Genomic DNA, 22,465 nt, shown 5'->3' with positions numbered 1-22,465 from the left:
TGAAAATATTTTTATTATGTGGTCCATCGATTCAAAAGGATTCATCATCTCTAAAATACATCAATTCACAAGTTGGAAAAAATGATAATTAAATTAATTTTTGTCAATGTTAAGTCTATGGAAAATAATAATGCATTCTTTTTTTCAAAAAATTCTAAAGTTCGACAAAAGATCTTTTGCGCATATTCAAATGCTAACTATTTTCTATATATTTTTCTTTCGTCCAATCAGAATGCAAGTTTCAAAAGTTCTATTCAACGGTCGTCAAAATCGTTTGTCCTCGTCATTCTATTTCGAACTTTTCTTGGTGACGGTTGTTTTTTCGAACGTTTTTTCAGGTTGATTTTATAAGTTATTTTTTCCATTTTAATCATTAATTTTGGTCCAAATTTTTGGAACAACCACTCGTATTGATTAAAGATTATCTTTGTTTATGCTTTTATTTGCTTCAGATTAAAAATTGGCTACCAAATTGATGAAAATTGTTTGGACGAGTTGTGATGCAATTGACGAAAAATGATCAGTTTCTCGATGTCATTTATTCAAGTTTGTAATTATCAAATGATATTTCATTTTAAATAAATTTTCATTTAATCACATCTTTTCCAGTTTATTTTTTCAGTTTCATTATGGTGCTAATTAACATTTCCAGTAAATTAATAAAGGTAATATTACCATTTTGAGTAACATGAAAATGACAATTTTTCTTCGTCTTAGCATATCATTCGACATGGCAAAAGACTGGATAATTGGTAAGAAAAATACATGGTCCAAAATAAAACTACTGATTGGATCGATGGACTTCAAATAAGGTAACTTCAAAGTAACTTTACAATCTAATCCATAATTCTTCCACTTTAGTTCAAAATTTTGCTAATGAATGTCGAAACAATATTCGAATGATTATCATGTTCCCGATCGATTTGGCGATTCCATTGTTCATCGGCATCTGATTCAAGAATAGTTTGACAATGTTAAACAATAGGCTAGGCTAGGTTAGATTAGAATTAGGAAACATGGTCTGAGCTATTTCCTATTGAATTCGATGCCTGATGAGACTTTAGAACCAAAAAACGATCGAAAATTATGATATCATTCGAATATTTTCAAACTGGAATGGATACTTGCAGTTAATGATGGTAAGTTGTTGAATCCAATGATCGAATCTATCAACTAATATTCTTTTAAATTCAAGATCACCGCTGAGAATGATGGGATTCAAATATTCAAATTCATGGATCAAATATGGACATTGAGTTTTGAAACATGAATCGGATCGCTGGACATCGAATATTCAATTTTGGATCGATTTGGAACTGGACAAGAATGGATCAACGTGGGATGTTAAATATTAATGATTTTTATGATTCAAATTTTTTAATTATCAATAAAATTATAATTAAATTTTAATTTATGTGTAATTAAATTAATATGGGGGCCATTGCAATAAAAGGGGGAGAACCTGCAACAATCGATTATTCGCTGCATGCTATTGTTGGTTTTCAATTTTGGAGAATGCTCTCCAAAATTGAAAATTTTGCATGCTCCCAGATTTGGAGGGTATTCTCCAATTTTGAAGAGCCTACTTTTTTTGTGTGTAATCGAAAAAAAAAATTCGAACAGAATTCGAAATTCGAAAACTCCATACGAAAAACTTGTACTTTTTCTACAGTGAATCTCTGTTTACTATCCACGGTGAGAGAAAACTTAAAATCCATTTTTTTCGTATAAATCATCTCATCAGATATGAATCTTCATCATCATCATCCACCCCTTTCTTCTAATAAAATTCATTTGATTTTGATTTTAAAAGAAAAAAGATAGAGAGAAAAAGCGAAGAACAAAAAAATCGATTCAATTCAATTTACACGATTCGATTTTTTTTTCTTCTTGTTCTTCTTCGATGAATCGTGTAATCTTTTCAGCTAAAAAAAAGAAAAAAAAGAAAATTCAATGATCAAAATAAAATGAATGGGAAAAAAATAACATCAGACACACAACACAAGAACAAAGTGATTCAACAATAATAATTTTAACACACAAAAAAAACCTTCAGACGAATCAAAAGCCGAATCAAAATGAACAAGCAGGACATACGTTTGCTGGATGGTGATGGTCAATGGACAGGTTCTTTCAATTGTTTCCTGAACATTTTTCTTCTATTATCATTCATTCATTCATTCATTCAATGAATGAATTGGCCAATTCTTGTTTTCTCTCTCAATGTCTGTGTTTTCAAAGGAAAAAAAAATTGATTGTATTTTTTTTTACTGAATACCTGTTTTTCATGTGTTGTTAAACATTCATTCATTTTGTTCTCATTTTTTTTGCTTACCTGAGATGATGCTCATGAGATTACATGGATGGCGAATCTTGTTTTTCGTTTGTTGCCATCATCATGTTGAATGAATAACAAGTGGTGGTGGTGGTGGTATTCAATGACGATGTCCATGAGGTCTACACACAGACACTGGACTTGTTTGTTGTATTCTTGTTGTTATGGTTGTCGACGGGGGGAGAAAAAATTCTCCATAAAATGAATAAGGGGGAAAAACGCGAAAAATATCAATTGGGCTGTCGGTGTTTTTTTTTCGAATGTTCAACATCTTTAGCTGACGACGACGAAGACAACAACTACGGGTAATATTATTTTAGTTTCACGAATCACTGATTTGTTCGATCGTGGTTGGTTCGGTTCGGTATTGTCGATGTTCAAATGTTTTTTATCATTTCATTTCATATCATATCATATATCATCATCAACATCGACAAAAACTTGTTGCATACATATCGGTTGAAGTAAAACAAGATTTTTTCTTATTTCATTTCATTTCGATTTGATTTGTTAAAACACAATCTTTTCTTGTTGTGTTGTTATTATTAAATGTTGTTTCATTTGGCTATTTCGGCATCGTCAAAAAAAGTTAAAGTTAGTGAGTGAATGATGGAGATGGAAAGAGAATAAGAAAAAAAAACATCTTTTTCGTTACCCAATTGAAATCTTTAAATCTTTTTTTTCTTGGTGATGTTCTTATCATCGTCGTCATCATCAGCATCATCTTGGTCATCGAAAATCAACCATCATCAAACACACAAATCAAATGTCCAGGTTTCATTTTGTTTTGTTTTCGGCTTTTTAATATGCATATAATTTCGACTCGTCGTTGTTGTTGTTATCGTTGATTTGAAATTTGCAGCCAAATTGTATTGTTGTGAATTTTGTTTCTTCATTTTATCATCATCAATAAAATCTTTCATAATTTTTTATCTGATTTGAAATGAATTTAAAATTAGAAAAAAAAATTGTTGTTATTTCGGTGAAATATTTGCAAATCGAACACAATCGAAATTGTAATAATCGATAGTATCGATATAAAAAAATCAGAACAACAACGACGGTATTGCAATTTTCGAATCTTTTCGATTTGTCAATCAAATATTTTTTTGTTTTGTTTGTTTGTTTTGTCAATTTTCACATCACAAATCGATTCAATCCATATAATTTTTGTTTGTTTTTTTTCTCTCCAAGCATATTTCATCAATCTATTTGATCTAACCATTTGTTGGATATCATCATTATTATGTAATGATGACTTGAATATTTTGTGCTTCATTCGTTTGCCATATAATTCATCATCATATTTTTTTCATGATTGATCATCATCGATTGATATGTGACATTTTTTGTCTATTTTCTGTTGTGAATATCAAATATCTTCGCGGTTCAATGACGCTTTTTGGTTGATATAAAAAAACTCAATTTTGTTTACAAAATTGTATATCTCTTCAGTGATTTTTCAAATCTTTTGATGTGATGTGATTTGATTTCAATGATGATTATGTAAATCATTATCATTCATTCATATTTGTGACATCGATAGTATTGAACATCAATAAGTTTTTGTGATTACAGTTTTTTTTTGTTTGCATTTTAATAAAAACATCTTTTGTTTTCGTGTTTTGAATATCATCATTTTGGATTCTACCAAGGTATGTATTCTGATTCATTTCATTTCCTTATTTTTTTCCTCTCGAAAAAACGTTCGAAAGTATCGATCGATTCGATTCGATAGTTCGATAGTCGGAAACGTTCGATTTCTATTTGTTTGTTTGCTCGAATTTCCTATCTTTTTCTCTCACCGAAAATTGAAATTTTATTTTCAAAAAAAAAAAAAATTAAATTTCAATTTTAAACTTTACAAATCTAATCAATTCAATAATTTAAATTATAAATGGATATTTTATAAATAAATATAAATCCGGTTTCTTTTTGAAAATATAAAACAAGATAAATTATCAAAAAAAAAAAAAACATTCGTGTTTGCGTGTGTTTGTTGCAATAGACCAGATATCAATTCATTTCAATTTTTGAAAACTTTAAAAAAGGAAAATTTCATTTCATTCAATTCGGCATTTCATCTCTCTTCAAAAAAAACTAAATTGACAAAATAATGATGATGATGAACATAATTGAATGTTTCCCATATGTTATGGAACAATTTTTTGATTTGATTTGTTCAGGATGCCTAATAATTTAAATTTTTTGAAAAAGTTTTCTTGAAATTAAATTGTCGAAAAATTTCCTGAATGAATTTTTCTGGATTCTAATAATATTTTCCCTTGTCAATCAAATCATCATCATCATTGGTAAAGTCATTGGTCTTTCTATTATTATTATTATTCTGTTTATCATCGTTTATTTCGCTATTATATCCACATTGTCAAAAATTAGATATCCACGTTGATGATGTGTTTTTGTTTTTTGTTATTGTTTTTTTTTTGATAATTTGTTATTTTTGTTTTCTGCCATTCGTCCAGGTCAAAAATGATATGATATGATAAATATATTCAGGAATCTTATCCATAATATTTTCTGGTTTTTATTGTCTTTGTTTTTTTTCTACTTACTGGCTTGATGCTAATTCTCATAATTTTTTTCCCGTTCGTTTTTTCCATCCAAACTAATTGTTCTGTGAGATTTTTCGTTGCTCTATCTTATTGTTTTTTTTGGCTGTCTTCAATTGTATGATTCGTTTCGTAGATGATAATTTTGTTTTTTTGGCGAAGAAAAAACAAAAATCATCAAACTTGATGTCCAAGACAGGTTGTTCTGTCTGGTTTTTGATTTCGCCAATGATCTTTCGCTACCACTCGTATTCTGGTTTTGTTTTGTTTTTCCTGCCAGAATGTTTCACATTTCACATTGAAAAATCATTATCATTGGGAATTTTTTTTTGTTTTGTTTCTCTTGAATCCGATGAAATCATTTGTCATTGTTTGATGATGATGAAATCAATGACAATGAATTTTTGCTTTTAGAAGGTAAAACTTTCATTTTAAAACATTGAATTTTCATTATCATCATGCTGATCATAAATCATTTTGAATGAAATTTGAAAATACAGCCAAGATAAACAAGAAATGATGATGATGATGATCAATTGGTTGATTATGTTGAATGTGATCATGCTAAATGAATGAAAAAATCGGCTTATAAAATGAATGATGTTTTCACCATCATCTTTCTGTTACTCAACCAAGAACATTTTAAAATTAAAAAAAAGAGATTGATATTCTTGGAATATTTCTCCACTTTGATTCCGGATAATTCACCTTTAAAATTGATTCTGATCCTTTTTTCCAGCATTTCAAATCATTATATTCATTTTGATAAGATATCGTTATCTAAATTGTATCTATTTTGATTGCTCTGTTTTTTTTTCTTTTCTGCTGCTTTGATTGTTTAATTAATTAGGTTTTTCTTTTAAAATTTGAAATTGAATTTTCGCAACCCTCTTTGGTTGATTTTAAATGAAAAATTAATGAATCTTTGAATTAATTCAAAGATTTTTGTTTGGGAGCGTCAAAATTTTATTGCAAAAAAGCAAATTTTTTCTCATTTTACAAAACAGAAAAAGAATTTTCGTTTGCTTGCTTGATCATCATTTTTATTTTTTGGTTTTCTACTGATAATCATCATCCTGCTGATCATTATTATTCTGTGTTGTTGTTGTTGTTTTGGACATTATCTTTGAAAAATCATTCTGTTTGTTGATTGATTATCAAGACTTTTTATTATTCATCATCATCTGGTCATCCGAAAGAAAACAAATTCATCAGCTGTTCATATATATGATCAATCATTTCATGTTCGGTTTCTTGCTTGAAATTTGAAAAAAAATTCAATGATGATATAATCATCATCATCATCATAATCGTGATCAACGAATCAAATCGATCAACAACAACAACAACAAAAAAAGATTGTTTAAGTTGAAAAAATAAAGATTGAATTTCTACGGATTTTTTTTTTCTTGGATGTCATTCGATCAATGATTGATCAATCTGTTAATAAACAAAACAAAAATAGAAATAAAAATAGACGAAAAAGGTGATGAAAATCAAGCAAATCAATACAGTTCATCATTGTTTCTGAATATTATCATCACCATCATCAACATCATTGTCACGTCACGATTACCTGTAGACACCTGTTGCATAGCTAATATGATTTGAATGATTTGATTGAATGAATGAATTATCATCAAAAAATTGAATCCATGGTTGTGAGAAAAATGTTTTTTTCCTGTCGATTATTGTTATTGTTGTTGGTCAATCATTCGATGATGATGATTATCCGATCATCAATGAATGAATGAGAAATTTTCTCATTTTGAATTTCCGAAAAGTTTTTTTGTTTTTCCTTGAAATAATAATAATAATAATAAAACAAAAGAATCATCAGGTTTAAAATGGATGTTTTCGATTGAAAATTGATTAAGTTTTTTTTTCTAGTTAGTTTTATTATTGGCTGCTACAAAACGATAATTATAATTAACACGATAATTTATTATTTCGCATCATTTTTTAAATGACATTTTCAATTTGTTTTTGTTGTTGATTATCAAAAAGCAACAAAAACATTAAACGCACTTTTCTTCAAGTACACCTTGTGTGTATGTACCTTTAAATTCATCCAATAAATCAATCAACCAATCGATTAATCAATCAATCAATCAATCGATCGATTGATTTTATATCTTTAAAAGAGCGTATATATTTTCACTATTCAATAATGATTGATATCGAAATTGAACAATAATTTCACAACAACAACAACTGCAACAAAATTCATTTATAATAACCATTGAATTTTATGAGGATATTTGATGATAACGTTGATGATCATTCATTCACTCATTCATTGATGTCATTTATTTGCTGATTGTTTTTCGTCAACTTTTTTTTCGTTCAACAAATAGAGAAAAGGAAAATCATACTTTTGTGCGTCTGTGTGTTTGTATGTAATAATAATTTTTTTGTTTCTTGTTTCTTGTTTTCATTTGAACAAATTTGGAAACAAGAAAGTTTTTATTGTCATCATCATTTGGTAACCGGGGAATTTCATTTTGATCAGATTTTTTTTTCCTACTTTAACTTTTGTTTAATTTTGGTTTGTCATCATCACCACTGTGTGTGTGTGTTTGTGTTTGATCATTTGGTGTTTGATATCCGATTTTGTTTCATTGATTGTATTGTAATCATTTGATTGAACAAAAGATTTTTTGCTATTTTGAAACACCGGAACCCGTTGTTTATCATTTGTATGGTGTAGAAATAGATTTCATCTTGTTTTGCTCTAAATTTTTCATCTATTTTTCGTTGTTGAAAATACTAAGAGAGAAATGTTCAATTTCAATTTTGATTATTATTGATCGATTACGGTTATTCACATCATCATCATTATCATCCTACACTTAATTTTTGTCTTAGTTTCAATCCAAAAAAATTGTTTCAATTTTGTTTCTCCAAAAAATTACTGTGATACATTTTTGTTTTGTTTCAGATGATGAATGAATGAATTAACACCATTTTGATGTTGATTTTGCACGTGTATTTTCAACACTCTGTCTGTCTGTGTGTTTATATGTGTATATTTTGTTCATTTTTGGAAATGAACTGAAAAAATTACACAATTTTTCTTTTTCCAAATGAAAAATTTTGAAAAAAATAAATGAATGAATGAGATGGTCGCGCCCATACACATGATGACGATTCTCGAAAATGATGATTTGTTGTTGATTAAAATAAATTTCATTTTGAAATTGTAAAAATCAGAAAACGAATCAAATAAATTTTGATTTTTGATTTAAAAGTTTTCAATTTGTAATCAATGTGACAATTAATATCCGAATCAAATATGGATAAACAATCATCATCATCAAGATCTTTATCGATGATCAAACAATCAATCGATTGGATCATTATTCATTTTTTAACTATTTGGTTATTTATTATCCAGCAATTCAATACTATTCGTTATTTTATATTTTCAGCATTAAGTTTATCGCCATCATCAGTGTCGTCAACAACAACAACTTCTTTGACTTTAGATCACAACATTGACAGCAATAATAATAATGATGATGATAATATTGATGATCAGGTTTGCTAAACAAAAATTTCGTTTTTAAATCTTTTTTTTTCAAATTCTTAACTTTTTTTCTAAAGAATTTTCAAAGTTTCTTAGCCTTTTCTATTTCTTAAAAACTTGAGTAAACAAATAATTTTTTGGTTTGTCATGACATCCATATCCAAATCTGATTTTTTTTCTTTGAAAAAAATGTCATTCCATCATTTCATTTTCACCTCTTTATCACGGTATTTTTTTATATAAAAAACCGGTGATAAATCACAATACCAGTGGCGGCTGTATGTAATCCATCAGAAAAATGACGATGGCAGGATAGAAAAAAAAACTTGGCAAAATGCAATTGCTTTTCATTTTTGATTTTTGTTTTCACTCTTTTCCATCAACCATTTATTTACTTTGATAAATAAATTTGTTTGGTTGACATTTTTTCCTCTCTCTCTCTCTCTCTCTCTCTCTCTCCCTTGCTCGAAAGTGAATGGTTAAAAGCATCCATCAATAATGATGATGATGATGATGATATTCACCATATTCTGTAGATTATTCACATGTATAGTGGATATTCATTCTGAAATTTCTGACAAAAAAAAAATTAATGTTTTTCGTTTGTTGTCAATGTTTGTTTTTTTTGCCCATTTTCTCTCAATGTGTTTGTTGAAATAAATTGAGCGCAACAGTAGAAAAAAACAACAAAAAAATGATTGCCATGATTATGATGATGATGATTATGATCAAATCAGTAACGAGAATAAATAAACATTTCCAGGCCAGCTACCAGAAAACTTGTTGGAATATTTTTTTTTGTTTAATGATGACTTTTGAGTAATATTGATGAATCCAATTCCTTGGAAATTGTATTAGTTTTTTCCCCTTTGATAAAATTTTTTTCGGAAATACGAATGTTATGTGTGGGAAAAAACATCCCCTTAAATGGCCATTGGCTTTAACAGAACTAAAATGATGAAGCCGGCTGATGATGCAAAATAAATTTCATCATCAATTTAGTAGCAAATTTTTGTTGTTGTTGTAATTGTTACATCAAAATTCATCTTTATCCAATTTTCATATGTCTTTTATCTATTTATGGAACAAAATTTCTCCTCTCATTTCGCCCTTTAGACAAACAAACAAACAAACAAAAAAACACTTGAAAAGACTTGAATTGGAAAGGAAAAAACATCTGTTCCATTTACTTCTTTGAATATGATTCATTCATATTCAAAGAAGCAAATTTCCATTATTCCATTACAATTATTGGCCACCACTATTTACAAATTTGTTGATCTTTTTCTCTCTTTTTTAGTTGTTGATACATTATTATTTTACGCGTGTCGTTGCCATAATCATTGCGTTTGTGTAATGATCGATTATCGATTTTTGTTGTTGTTTTTGTTGATGATTGATCAATGTTGATGATAGTATCGATGATACCGTTGTGTTTATGATAATCAACTAATCATTTTTGATTAAAATAAACAAACAAATAAAAATTATCACAGGAATCCTCTTGCCGATATTAAATCTCTCTTGATTTTTTGTGTTTTTGATTATAAACACCATCATCATCATTCCGCTGATAATAATCAAAACACGTATCAAACGTGTGTTAGTGAGAGAGATTGATAGAAATGGTGAGAGACGTGTGTTTTATATTTCAACATCTAATTTTGAAGAAAAACCTTTCTCTCTTTCAAACATTGAATCGTTGAAATTTCATGATGATGATGATGATTGGTTAAACTTGTTATCTTTATATGGTGTTTTCTGTTGTTGTTGAATGAATCATCCTTACATTTTTTTTAATCCATAATCCATTCCAAGACCTTATGGAATATTTCATGTTCAAGTTTGTTTTGTTTTTTTTTGTCAATGTTTTCTTTGGGTTTTTGTTTTTCTCGTAATCAAAACAATTTTTTTAAACCGTTTTTTCTACTCACCAAAATGTGCGTGAATTTTATCTGATAATTTCAGGTTTTTTTTATTAAAAACTGTCGTTTTGTTGATGAAGGTTTTTTTTGTATAAATAATCGACCTTCATTGAATCCAAAACACATCTCTTGTTTGTTAGAATTTATAATTTTGTTTTCCGCAGAAAAAAGAACATAAATATTCATTGATAATGAATCGATTCCAATCAATCGATAATCATTAATCAAATTGAACAGTTTTTTCAAAAAAAAGTAACAATTCCCTCTGTGTTATTTTTTATATGAAATTTTTGTGTTTATGAAAAAAAATTTCAAATGTAATTTGAGAATTTATCCAAAAAATCAAAAATATTCTCACTTAATCAGTGAATTTTTGGTGTCAAAATTCTTAATTTTTTTTCTTTGGAAAAAAATTATTGTCATCGTCATCAAGTGTCAACCGAACAAAAAAAAATCTTATTCTTCTTTGCCAAATCTTTTTTCTGTTTTTTTTTTTGCTTTCTCCAATCAAAACGATACACACACACACATTATTCAGATTTCCTGGCTGGCTTTAGGATTTAGAATATTCTTATTTTGATAAATCTTTTTTCGTTTTTGCTGTTGCATAGAATTTCCATTACAAACATATATCATGACAATCAATGATATAATTCTTGTCAAGTTGTTTCGGTTTTTTCTGGTTTAATTCGTCTTCTTCTGAGGAATAATGTATGAATATTTTTCCCTCTCTTCTATTCTATAATTCGGGTTGTTCACCCGTGTGCGCAAAAACAAAACCAAACTAAATGAATGTGATAAGTGAGAGAAAATTCTTAGAAAAAAGAAGATCTTCCGCCCTTTATTCTTCTTTATATTTATGTTTACAGAATTTGATTTGTGCAATTTCTTGCAGCAGAATTAGATGTTGTTGTGGATAAAAGTCAATGAAATGTTTGTCTTCTTCTTCATCCGATGTCATTGTCCCAATTCCTGATGCCTTAAAATGTTGTCATCATCATCAACAACAGCATCAACAGCTTATAATAACAAAGCATATTTTGTCTGTATGTTTTACAGTTGTAGCATCAATCAAGCAAGCGAGCCATGATCATGATGATGATGATGATTTTCAAAGTTTATAATCATTGATGATTGGTGTTTGATGTGTGTCTGTGTCGTTTTTTTTGTTTTCACTTTGCTCAAATTTCGAACATTAATCGTATTTCTCGATTGATTTGGATTTTTCTTTTTCATTTTGAATTGAAATTTTTTATTTCATATTTTCTCTCTGTTTGTTTGTGTGTTTCTTGCTTGAACGAAAAATTTTTGTTTCTAAAATAATCTAAAAAAAAGATGGAACGCTCATCGAATAAATCAATGATGACCAACAACAACACATCATCATCAACAATGAATTCTAGTGGTAAAAATTCTGTAAGTTTTTTTCTCCCAGAAAAAATGAAGTTTGTTTTGGCATCCTTTTGAAAAAATTTTAAAAATTTTAATTTTTTTTTGTTGAAAAAATTGCATGGAAATGCTTATCATTCTTTTGTTGTTTTTGCTGCTGGAATTTTTTTTCGTTCTTGAAAATCAAAAATGCCAATCGCACGCATATATAAAAAAGATCTTGCATGATGATGATGATGATAATAATAATAATAATAATAATAATGTTGATGATGGTAATGAAAAAATCATTGTAAAAAATTTGATTGATTCCGAATTGAATGTTGAACAACAACAACAATTGAATATAATGATCAAACAAATTGTTGATGATTCTGTACATGATGCTTGTATGGAATTATTATTGGAACAACAACAACAACAATCTTCAAGCATTGATGAGGAATCATATGATGATGAGGATGCTGTAAGTAAAATCTATCATGTTTGAAATTTGATTCCAAAATTTTGTTCCGATGTTTATTCATTTTGTTTTTGTTTTGTTTTTTTTGTTTTCTGTTGTCTTTATTTCCTTGCTATTTCGTTGCTGTTTTCTTTCGATAATTCTTTTTGCATCATCTTTTTCTGAATTTACAAATCTTTTTATTATTGAAAATTAATGATTTGATTTTTCGGATTTTAGGCCCGTAAAAATAATAAAAAACGTAATAATCATAGTAATCGTAATAAACAAAAATCAACAACAACGACAACATTGAATAACAACAATATTGATAAAATTGATCCAAAGATAGCTGAATCGAAAAAACAACAGCCATCCGCAACAACAAAAACAACTTCAAAAGAATCAAAATCCAAGAATTCAACTGCTGCTGCTGCTGTTGATAATGAAATCAAACAAGAATTGATTATTGTTGATCAAACAGAAGAAATTTGCAATAAAGAATCAAATATCGAACCTGTTGCTACTGCTACTGCTGCTACTGTTGTTGATGATAAAGAAAAACAACAAGATTTGGTAAGAAAAATTGAAATTTCCATTTCAACAGAAACTAGGGAATCTATTTTAGGAATGATTGCCATTCGATTTGGTTTAGTTTAGTTTTCGTTTTGTTTATATTATTCCGAATTCATTTAGCAAAACAAGATTTTAATCTTTGATTTTGTTTACATTTCCAAATCATCATCATCAATTCTTTCTTTGTAAAAACGAAATTTCATCATTTCTTATTTTTCATTCCATTAGAATTCATCCAATAAATGTTCAACGGATAATAACGATAATAAAATGAACGGGGTTAAATCATATGGTTCGGTATGTAAATTTTTGTTTTTTCAAATCAAAGAAAAAAATTAAAAAATTTTGTTCTTGTTTTCCAAATAGAACCACATGAATGGTGTTTGTATTGGTGAATCAACTAAATGTAAAATATGTTCAAAACATGTATATCATATGGAACAGATAAAAGCAGTAAAATCAATATTTCATAAATCATGTTTTCGTTGTGTTGAATGTAATAAACAATTGAAGTGAGTTTTTTTTTGTTTCAAACTAAAATCAACAAAATAATAATAATCCTTTTTTCTTTTATCCACCATCATCATTAGTATGGATTCATATTCATCACATGAAGGCCAAATATATTGTAAACCACATTTTAAACAATTATTTCAACCAAAACCAAATTTCGATAATAATAATATAATCAGTAATGGTAATTGCAGTAATGGTATTGTTGATATTGATATTATTGAACAACAACAACAACAACATTCATCACGTACATCAACATTAAAATCAAATGATTCTTGTAAGTAGATTTGTTGTGTGTTTTTGAAATGTTATGTTATGTTGTTTTTTATTGCAACGACGACATTTTTGGTGTAAACCAAAGCCAAAAAAATGAAATGATAGAAATCATGTTTATTCTCGAAATAATTCTGCTTAAAAACAGGCAGAGAGAGAAAAACGGGAACCATAACACAAACACACCCGAAAAATTATCCTAAACATCAAAAAAAAACTAAAAGGAAATATATAGCATCAGCAACAACAACAAAAACTCCCGTTATGCGTGATGATCATCATCATCATTGATTGAATGATGATGATATTTATAAATCGGTGTTTCTGTGTGTATAAGGGGGTGGATGTTTAAGAGAATTAGCAAAAGTCTAGTTTGTCTTATTTCATTTCATTATCGTCATCTTTGTTGTTACCGAAGAATATTGCCAGAATCGTAGTCAATAATAATTCAGGTTGTTGTTGTTTGTTGTTGATTGGTTGGCAGTAATTTTTTCGGTTTCAGTGTTTACCATCAAACAAATTCACATAAATCTTAAATTATTACACACTTTTTTTCTGCCAGTTAGTGTTGTTGATAATCAGTTTTTTTCAGTGGAAAAAAACATTTCCATATTCAAATTTTTCAAACAACAACAACAAAAATTCATTTCTAAGAAAATCACATTCTTTATCTTTATTGTGTCTTTCATATTCATTCAGTTTGTTTGTGTGTGATTCATTCATCCATATACTGCATCCATTATGGATCATAATAATCATGGTGAGTTTCAAGAAAAAAAGGATTTTCTTTCTTTATTTCTTTCTCGATGAGATAAAATATATGAGACAAATAATAGAGTTTTGTAATTGAAAAATTCTTAATTTAAATTTTCTGTTTTTCAAATTTTTTTCCAATTCCCAATTGAGTATGGGAAATTTTTTCGGGGATCTTGTGAATGTGTGAAAATTATCATATAACAACAAAAAAAAAAAACTAGCCAACCAGCTAATAATGAACAACCGATAATTTAATTCAAATCAGATCAAAAGAAAAATTCTCATTGTCATAGTTGAACATCAGTTGAAAAAATTTTTTTCAATTCAAAAATCGATCCATTTTTGTCCATTATTTTTTGGTCCACTGTTTTGGTCAGTTTTTATTCGATGATCCATGATCCCTATCATGGATCATTTCATTTCCAATCTACATTATGATTATGCTGTCGTTTCTTTTCTTTTGTTGTTGTTGTTTACTTGTCAAACTTTTTTGTATTGTTTGTTTGCTTGTCTCTCGTGATTGCATATATTGGTAGTAGATATTTTTAGCTTTTTTTTTGACTTGTAATTTTTTGTTATTTTTATTTATTTATTTATCTCTTCTCCTTTATAAGAATAATCATTTTATTATTATATTTTTATTGGTTTAAAAATAATTTTTCTACCGTTTTTGTAGTCTGATTGTAAAGGTAAATGTGGATCGAATAAGATTAGATTTTTTTTTGAATCATTTAAAGACGATTATTTTGTTTGAAATTTTATTTTTTTTTCAAAAAGTTTTCTGAAATTTCCTGACAAAAAATGACTATTTTTTGAAGGGAAAATTTTTCAAAAAGTTTTTTTTGCCCGAAATATTTCTCTATGATTGGTCACTTTTTTTTCAATTATCATAATGATGATGATGATGATACAATCGAATGATCACATACCATTGTTGATCGGTTGGTTGATTGGTTGACTGGTTTGGTGATATATACAAAAAAAATTGGTGTCACTTTTTTTTCTGTTCCTGCTTTTTTTATCTTATAATGTTAATCATTTTTTTTGGGGGATTCTTAATCCTAATTTTATCTCTTTTCTCCTTCTATATGAATATAAATGATGATTATCATTAACTATCCGGCTTTTTTCTCTCTCTTTTCTTTCTCCCAAAAAAAAAATTGTATCATTTTTTTCCCAAATAATATATTTTATGCCGATCAAAACGTAGATAATTTTTTCCATAATCCTTATATGCACATGCACACACCTGTTGCATTTGTCAAAAATTATCCTTATTGAATGTATGTTTAAATTATTTTAAATTTGAAAATTTTGCTACTGTGTTCGTATGTGCTCGTTTTGTTCATTATTAAACAAACAAACCAAAAATCATCCATTGGTTTTCTATGGATTTTGTTTTTGTTTTGTTTGAAAAATATTCATCGAAAACAATGTGAACAATATCTATGTGATTATTATGATAATGATCGACCTAGATTTTAGGTTTTTTTTGTTTTATGATTTTTGATTTTTGATTTTTTTCTATTTTGTTTATACGTTTCAGGTACTCATTTTAAGATCATTATATAATTATCATTTTTTTCTTTTTTGTTCTTGTTTGTCATTATCGGTAATTAGTTTCGGTTTGTCGATTTTTTTCCCCTTCTCCTTTCTTTCTCTCTTTATTTTATCGATACATATTGATTTTGATCATAATCGATCCCTATTGATTTTTATTTCATTTGGAAAAAATGTAATCTTTTTCTTCATTTGACCTAAAATTTTCATAAAAAGATTTTGGTTTTCGTTTCTGATGTTGTCACCACCAGAATAGTCTATGTGTGTGTGTGTGTGTTTTCTGCCAAAAGCAAATAAATTTTTATTTTTCTGGTTTGCATCCAGATACCGGCCATTAAGCGATTATTACGTAATACGAGCAACAAACACAACACAGCACACACATGTTAAAATATAACGAGAAAAGTAAAGTATGAAAAAAACCAGATTCTTTCCAGTTTTTTTTCTTCTTTTTCTTCATATTCGGTTTTGGCCATATATTTCGACATAAAGATTTATAATCTTTACTTGTTTTTTTCATTTCATTTCTCTTGGCCATTTTTTTTCTTCTTTTTTATTCGTTTCTCGTATATGATTCATCCATTATCTGTCTTTTGTTTGTCTCTATCTATCTATATCTCTTGCATACACTGTTGGTTGTATCTATCTGGTGTGTGTGTGTGTGTGTGTTTCTGCTGTGTCTGTATGGTTTCATATATGATTCGAAAGTTAAGCAAGAGAAGTTTGACTAGATTTTTCGTTTAGTTTGATTCGAGCCAACAATGTGAAAGGAAACAACAAACAAGCAACGAGATTTCTATTCCATTCATATTATCATCATCATAGCCTGTATTCAATCCAGGATATTCATGTGTTTTTCGATTTGATCGAATTGAATTTTTGTTCATTTCAAATGGAATAATAAATGAAACAAAAAACAATGACGACAACGACAATAATCAACAACAACAAAAAAATGACAAATGTAATTTGAACAAAACTTTTGATGAATTTGTTTTTTTCGTTTTTTTACTTTCAATTTTAAAATTTTAAATTGTGGCGGTGGTGGTGGTGGCTTGTATCAATGTTTTTTTTGTCTTGTTTTGGTTATGCCGGTGATACTCATTTCGTATATAGATTTTAGTGTGTTTGTGTTTTGGATCATTTGCTTCTATAGTTGGATACTACTCTCTATTCTTTGCTCTATTGCAAAAAATTACCCATATATATCCAACAATATATTTGGTCAATGCTAGGACCCATTTAATTTTCATCATATGTGTACCTTGTGTGTGTCTGTGTGTGTTTATAATCCAAATGTTTTTTTTTCATATGACATTGCTTTGTCGTTTGTTTGTTTGTTTGTTACATATCCAACCAAAAAATAAATTGAGCTTGAATTTTCAATTTTGTTGTTGTTTTGGTTTCATTTTTTAAATTTTTTCTCTCGTTGTTTTTCAATCAATATCAACATAACAAAAAGGTGAAACATCAAATATTGATGATGTTAATGATTTAGATCAAACAACAACCAACAACATTGATGAAATAGATGTGGATGGAAAAAAATCATCATCATCATCAGTAACTGCGAAAAAATATGAACTGATTATTTGTGAAAATCAACCAATTGAATTACCACCGGATGTTGTACGATGTAAGTATTTGAAATATGTTGCAAAAAGATGCAGATAATCGCTTCTATGAATCATCATCATTTGTTGATGGTTTTGCCTTTCTAATGAAAGAATGTCCGCATCATTTCATATTCGTTTGATGCTTTTAACAAGCTATTGCTGCTTATTTTTAATATGTACAACGCCCATTGTGTGATTGCTTTGTTTTGGCAATTTTTTTTCCATTTTCGTTCATTCATATGTGGTGTGTGACCATTTCATTATCATCAAATTTGATCATCATCATCATGACGATGATGAATATTTAACAACAACCAAAAAAATTTGATGAAATAAAACCGACAAATCCATAGGAAATGCTATTAATCTAATTTTTTGTTTTAAAAATCTGGAAAAAAATTGTCAAATTTTTTTTCAATTTTTTCTATGGCCGTTTTTCGATTGCATTTGTAACCAATGGTAGACGTAATTGTCGTTGGTTGATTTTGTTGATTTTGATTGAAAGCTTGGATTTCCTATGCAGGATATTTATCTGTACGTCTGTGAAACTTGCTTAGCTGTTTTCATTTGATTTTGTTTTTGTATAAATGTATCGTCATTTTATTAAGCTTTGTGTGCATCAATAGATTTATGCTTTTTTCAGTTTTGTTTTGTTTATCCTAACTAAATACTATTTTTTTCAATTGTTTTTTGTTTTGTTTAGATAATTCAAAACAACAAGACGTATTTGAAAATCTTACGCTTGATTTAAGCAATATTCGTAATCGTTTTGAAACAGGATCAGTATCGAAAAATAATAATAATAATCATAATCATATAAATAATCATTATAACGATAATAAACAGCCAATAACTCGTTCGGAAAGTATACATAAAATCATGAAAAAGTAAGTTTTTTTTTGTTTTGTTTTGTTTATTTTTCATTATTTGATTTTGTTGATTTTTAAATTATCATTATGCAGATATCAAAGCCGTGTTGCTGGTGATAATTATGTTAACTCATCATCGGATGAAGAAGATAATCAACAACAACAACAACAACAAAATAATGATAATGATCATTCTAATAATGAAACAATGAATAATAATAATGATAATGATAATTTAAAAGAAAAAATGTCATTCACTGGTATGTCATCATTAAAATCACAATGGGAAACCGGTTCAATTACAAATCGACATGATGATAATCATCAAAATGTTGAAAATGAATTGGCTGAATTACGTCGTCAAAAGGGTAAAAATTCTGAACCATTAACAAAAATATATGAACGTGCTATACAGGAAGCAAAAAGTCAAGAAAATCTATCCGCACAACAAAAATCTGAACAATTATTAGAAATGGATGTTGGCTGTTGTTCAGTACGTGCTGGTTCGATAAAAGAAAAATTTGAAAAAGGTGCCGTTGATTCAACCGAAACTGAAGAAGATCGTATTGAACGTTTACGTAAAGAACGTGAAGCTGAAATCATACAAATTGCCAATAATGATCGTGCATTAAAAGAAGCTCGTAATAAATTTAAACAAATTGAATTAGGACAATCAATGGATAATATCAGTAATAATAATAATACTAATGGTCATATTGAATCGATTGATTCAAAACAATTGCAACAACGTTTTAATTATTTTGAAAATCGTAATGATTCATCAATTAGTAATGGTGATCATGTTGATGGTGATGGTGAAAAACAATCATCATCACAACAACAACAACAACATTCATCAGTAAAAATTGTTGATGATATACCAAAAGTAGATACAACCAAAAAAATGTTAAGTAAATTCAAAGCACTTGAAGCTGGACAATCAGTCAATAATAATGGTGATCAATCAACAACATTTTCCGCTACTAATGGTTCACCAAAATCGCCTAAACGTATTACACCACCACGTGAAACGCTTAAAGTTTATGAAAATGAACCATTAGTTGAACGTGATCCAAATATTGGTATGTTGTAACATGGTTTTTTTTCTTTCTTTCTTAAATTCTTTTTTAAATTCTTAGTTAAATCTAGCTACAAAACCGAAGATGTGATTCAAGTTGAACCGGAAAAAGCAAAACATTTACGTGCTAAATTTGAAAATTGGCAAACAGAAATCGAAAGAGAAAATCGTAAACAAGATGATGAAAATGATTTTGTACCATTGGAACGTGATACGACAAAAAATTTACGAGCAATGTTTGAATCAATTCAAAATGAAACAAATAAACCAGTGGATAAACCACGACCACGTGTTAATCGTTTTGTGGTAAGTAATTGTTTGAAAATAAATTAACAGCATGTATATTTTAGCTAGCCGATTAGAGCTTAGAGCTATTCTTATATTACCCATTATTAACAAACCACAAGCTAAAATGACGCCAAACTGATGATTAGAGAATCAGAAAATAACCCAAAAAAGAAAACTAACCAAAATATAAAAAACGTTCATTCATATTGTAGGAAGTTGATGGCAAAATAATAATAATTTGCCACAGATTAATCAATTGATAATTTGCTTCTGCTAGTTACATCAATTTGTTTTTTTATATTTATTTATATTTTTTTAACAACAAATCATTAGGATGATGATTCTGGCCATAATGATGCTAATAATAATATTGATGATTGTTGTACGAACAATGATCAAATTCAACATTAAAAAATCATCATCATCCTTATTGATTATTGGTTATTGATTTTGCTTTATTATTACAAACGGACAAGATTGCTTTTTGGTCATTATCAATTTTTTTAACTTTAAAATCGAGAGAACAAAAAAATCATCAAATAATGATGATGATGATTTATAAATAATCATAATGGCTTTGGCTGTATTGGATAACATAATTCATTCGATCCAAAAATATACCAAGCTTAGAATTATAAATTTTCATTGAAAATTTATTGATTGTTTTTTTATTATAATTCTTATTCGTTTTTTTTTCTTTCTTTTTTTATCTTTTTCTATTTACCTTTTTAAAAAAAAATTTATTATAATCAATTCAGTGAGAATATTTTTCCGTTTTCTTTTATATATTCGAATCATTCGAATGAATCAATAAATCTGGATTTAATCTTTATAAGATAAACAACAGATTGTTTTTATTGCTGTTTTTTTCAAATTCATATTTATAATTGAGAATATTATTATTATATTTGGAAACAAAATTAAAAAAACATTGAAATAAACATGATTTTGGTATAAAAACCTGGGGATATTTTCTGAATTTTTTTTTTCTTCAAAAAGTGTACATTTGAAGCATTGTGGTTTTTTGGGACAACAAAGGGTTGTTTTTTTTTTATTAGTATTTGGTTGTTTTTTTTCAAATATTGGTAATTTAGTTTAGTTGAATAAAATTGTAATTTTTTTTCAAACATTAAATTTTCTAGCAAGAAAAAACATATCAACAACAAAATGATTCCTGTTATGTTTGTTCAACACGAATCTATCCAATGGAAAAGATGGAATTTTCTGGTATAAAATTGCATAAAAATTGTTTTCGTTGTGCCAAGTGTCATATGCCAATGAGGTAAGAAAATCAGTTTTTTTTCTGTTTTGATTTGTTTAATAAATATTGTTTTTTTTCTATCTCCCGATTCAAGATTGGACAATTTTACTCAACATGCTGATAAATTATTCTGTATTCCACATTTTAAACAATTATTTATGGAAAAAGGAAACTATGATGAAGGATTTGGCCTGGAACAACATAAAGATAAATGGTCAAACAAAACAAATGGTAAATCTTCATCGATAGCTACTGTTGCTACAAATGGTAAATCATCTAATGGTCATCATCATATTGATCATGATAATGAAGATCAATTGGATGGTGGTTTGAATGGTAGCCATAATAATAATAATACAAAAACAAATGGTCATAATGGTAATAATAATAATTTAATCGATATCGATAGTGATGAACAATTGGATTCATCAATCGAATATCATCATCAACAACAACAAGATCAATTGATTGAAGATTATTGATTGATACAAAAGAAAATCGAATCTTCAGCAAACAGTATTGGCGAAAAAAATTATCAACATAAGATGTTTGGATTTTTTTTTCGCTCCTGAAGACTTCCATTTTTTTTCTTCAAATCAACTTAACCAAAGTTATTTTGGATATTGACACTTTTTTTTTTTTGTTTAAGCCAATTTTTTTTGCTTATAATAATCGTTTGATTAAAAAAAACACAATTTTCTTCCATTTCGTGCTTTGTCCCCCTCCATTTTTTTCTCTTTCTCGTTACATATTCAAATATTCGGATTTCTGACAATTAAATAGTTTTTTTCTTTTGTTCCAATTCTGTAAATATCTTCGAGACAAAGATTGGTCATCATCATTATCAACTTTACGAGAAGAAGAAGAAAAAACCAACAACAAATGACCAAATCTTGCCTATATTTATTGATTGAATATTTTTTTTTCTTAAAACCAAAGAAATTGTCAACAAATACCTGATGATGATTTGGAATTGTATCTTTTTTTTTTTGCCGATTTTTTCTTTTTTTTCTCTATTTGATTGTATTACCGTTTTAATGTTTGTGTAAAACAAAAAGAAACAAAATTTCTGTGAAATTTAATTTATCATTAATAAAAATATCTTATTGAATTGGCTGTTTTTTTTTGATACAATTTGATCAAAGATAACAACAACAACAATAGAAATGACACTTTTAAAAACAAATAATTTTTAATCAAGGCCAAAAAAAAATCTGTAGAAATTCTTTTAAATCAATGCAATTCAATTATAAGTATAAGGTTGATTATAAATGTAGGAACATTTATTCCCTCAATTGTACCCATTCAATTACATCATTAGATTAGTATGTATAGCTGATGATGTATTCTAATCAAAGTTTATAGTTGCTATGTAATAATTTTGTTTTTTATAATTACACACACCTGATCTAAATTTTGTCCTCTATATATGTACCATTTCGATTCAATCGATCATTTATTTGTGGTAAGACATTAATATTA

At 27.7% G+C, this 22,465-nt stretch overlaps 1 protein-coding gene and 2 long non-coding RNA genes across 14 annotated transcripts; 2 read left to right on the top strand and 1 right to left on the bottom strand.

Moving 5' to 3' along the window:
- The first annotated feature begins 93 nt into the window (after window positions 1-93).
- LOC142645458 (uncharacterized) lies at window positions 94-1,410 on the top strand. 2 transcript variants are annotated; one of them, XR_012846593.1, is made up of 6 exons: window positions 94-108; window positions 232-546; window positions 610-665; window positions 718-812; window positions 862-1,139; window positions 1,196-1,410. It is a non-coding gene; the product is annotated as an uncharacterized LOC142645458 (long non-coding RNA). The 2 variants fall into 2 exon arrangements; XR_012846592.1 differs by having other exon boundaries at window positions 232-550.
- LOC142645462 (uncharacterized) lies at window positions 419-3,537 on the bottom strand. 4 transcript variants are annotated; one of them, XR_012846605.1, is made up of 3 exons: window positions 2,336-3,528; window positions 2,051-2,227; window positions 419-1,925 (listed from the first exon to the last, which is right to left on the bottom strand). It is a non-coding gene; the product is annotated as an uncharacterized LOC142645462 (long non-coding RNA). The 4 variants fall into 4 exon arrangements; XR_012846604.1 differs by having other exon boundaries at window positions 2,098-2,227; window positions 2,336-3,522; XR_012846603.1 differs by having other exon boundaries at window positions 1,912-2,227; window positions 2,336-2,900; window positions 2,991-3,521.
- A 4,648-nt stretch (window positions 3,538-8,185) lies between these two features.
- On the top strand, window positions 8,186-22,094 carry LOC113795052 (uncharacterized). 8 transcript variants are annotated; one of them, XM_075821682.1, is made up of 13 exons: window positions 8,186-8,446; window positions 11,695-11,775; window positions 11,966-12,214; window positions 12,431-12,766; window positions 12,995-13,063; window positions 13,133-13,278; window positions 13,357-13,559; window positions 17,334-17,507; window positions 18,191-18,374; window positions 18,450-19,438; window positions 19,496-19,740; window positions 20,865-21,004; window positions 21,078-22,094. In XM_075821682.1, the coding sequence occupies exons 1-13, from the start codon at window positions 8,201-8,203 to the stop codon at window positions 21,463-21,465; spliced, it is 3,450 nt and encodes a 1,149-aa protein (XP_075677797.1). In that variant the 5' UTR covers window positions 8,186-8,200; the 3' UTR covers window positions 21,466-22,094. The 8 variants fall into 8 exon arrangements, with proteins under 8 accessions (XP_075677797.1, XP_075677801.1, XP_075677799.1 ...); XM_075821683.1 differs by lacking the exon at window positions 8,186-8,446 and adding an exon at window positions 9,620-9,787; XM_075821685.1 differs by lacking the exon at window positions 8,186-8,446 and adding an exon at window positions 10,262-10,277.
- The last annotated feature ends 371 nt before the right edge of the window (window positions 22,095-22,465 follow it).

Source organism: Dermatophagoides pteronyssinus, unplaced genomic scaffold (genome assembly GCF_027571235.1).
Source record: "Dermatophagoides pteronyssinus isolate colony J.1.1.1.1 unplaced genomic scaffold, Derpt_VIB-CSIC_2022.12 sq0012, whole genome shotgun sequence".
Classification (NCBI taxonomy): Eukaryota; Metazoa; Arthropoda; class Arachnida; order Sarcoptiformes; family Pyroglyphidae; genus Dermatophagoides; species Dermatophagoides pteronyssinus.
This window is presented reverse-complemented; position numbering and strand designations above follow the sequence as displayed.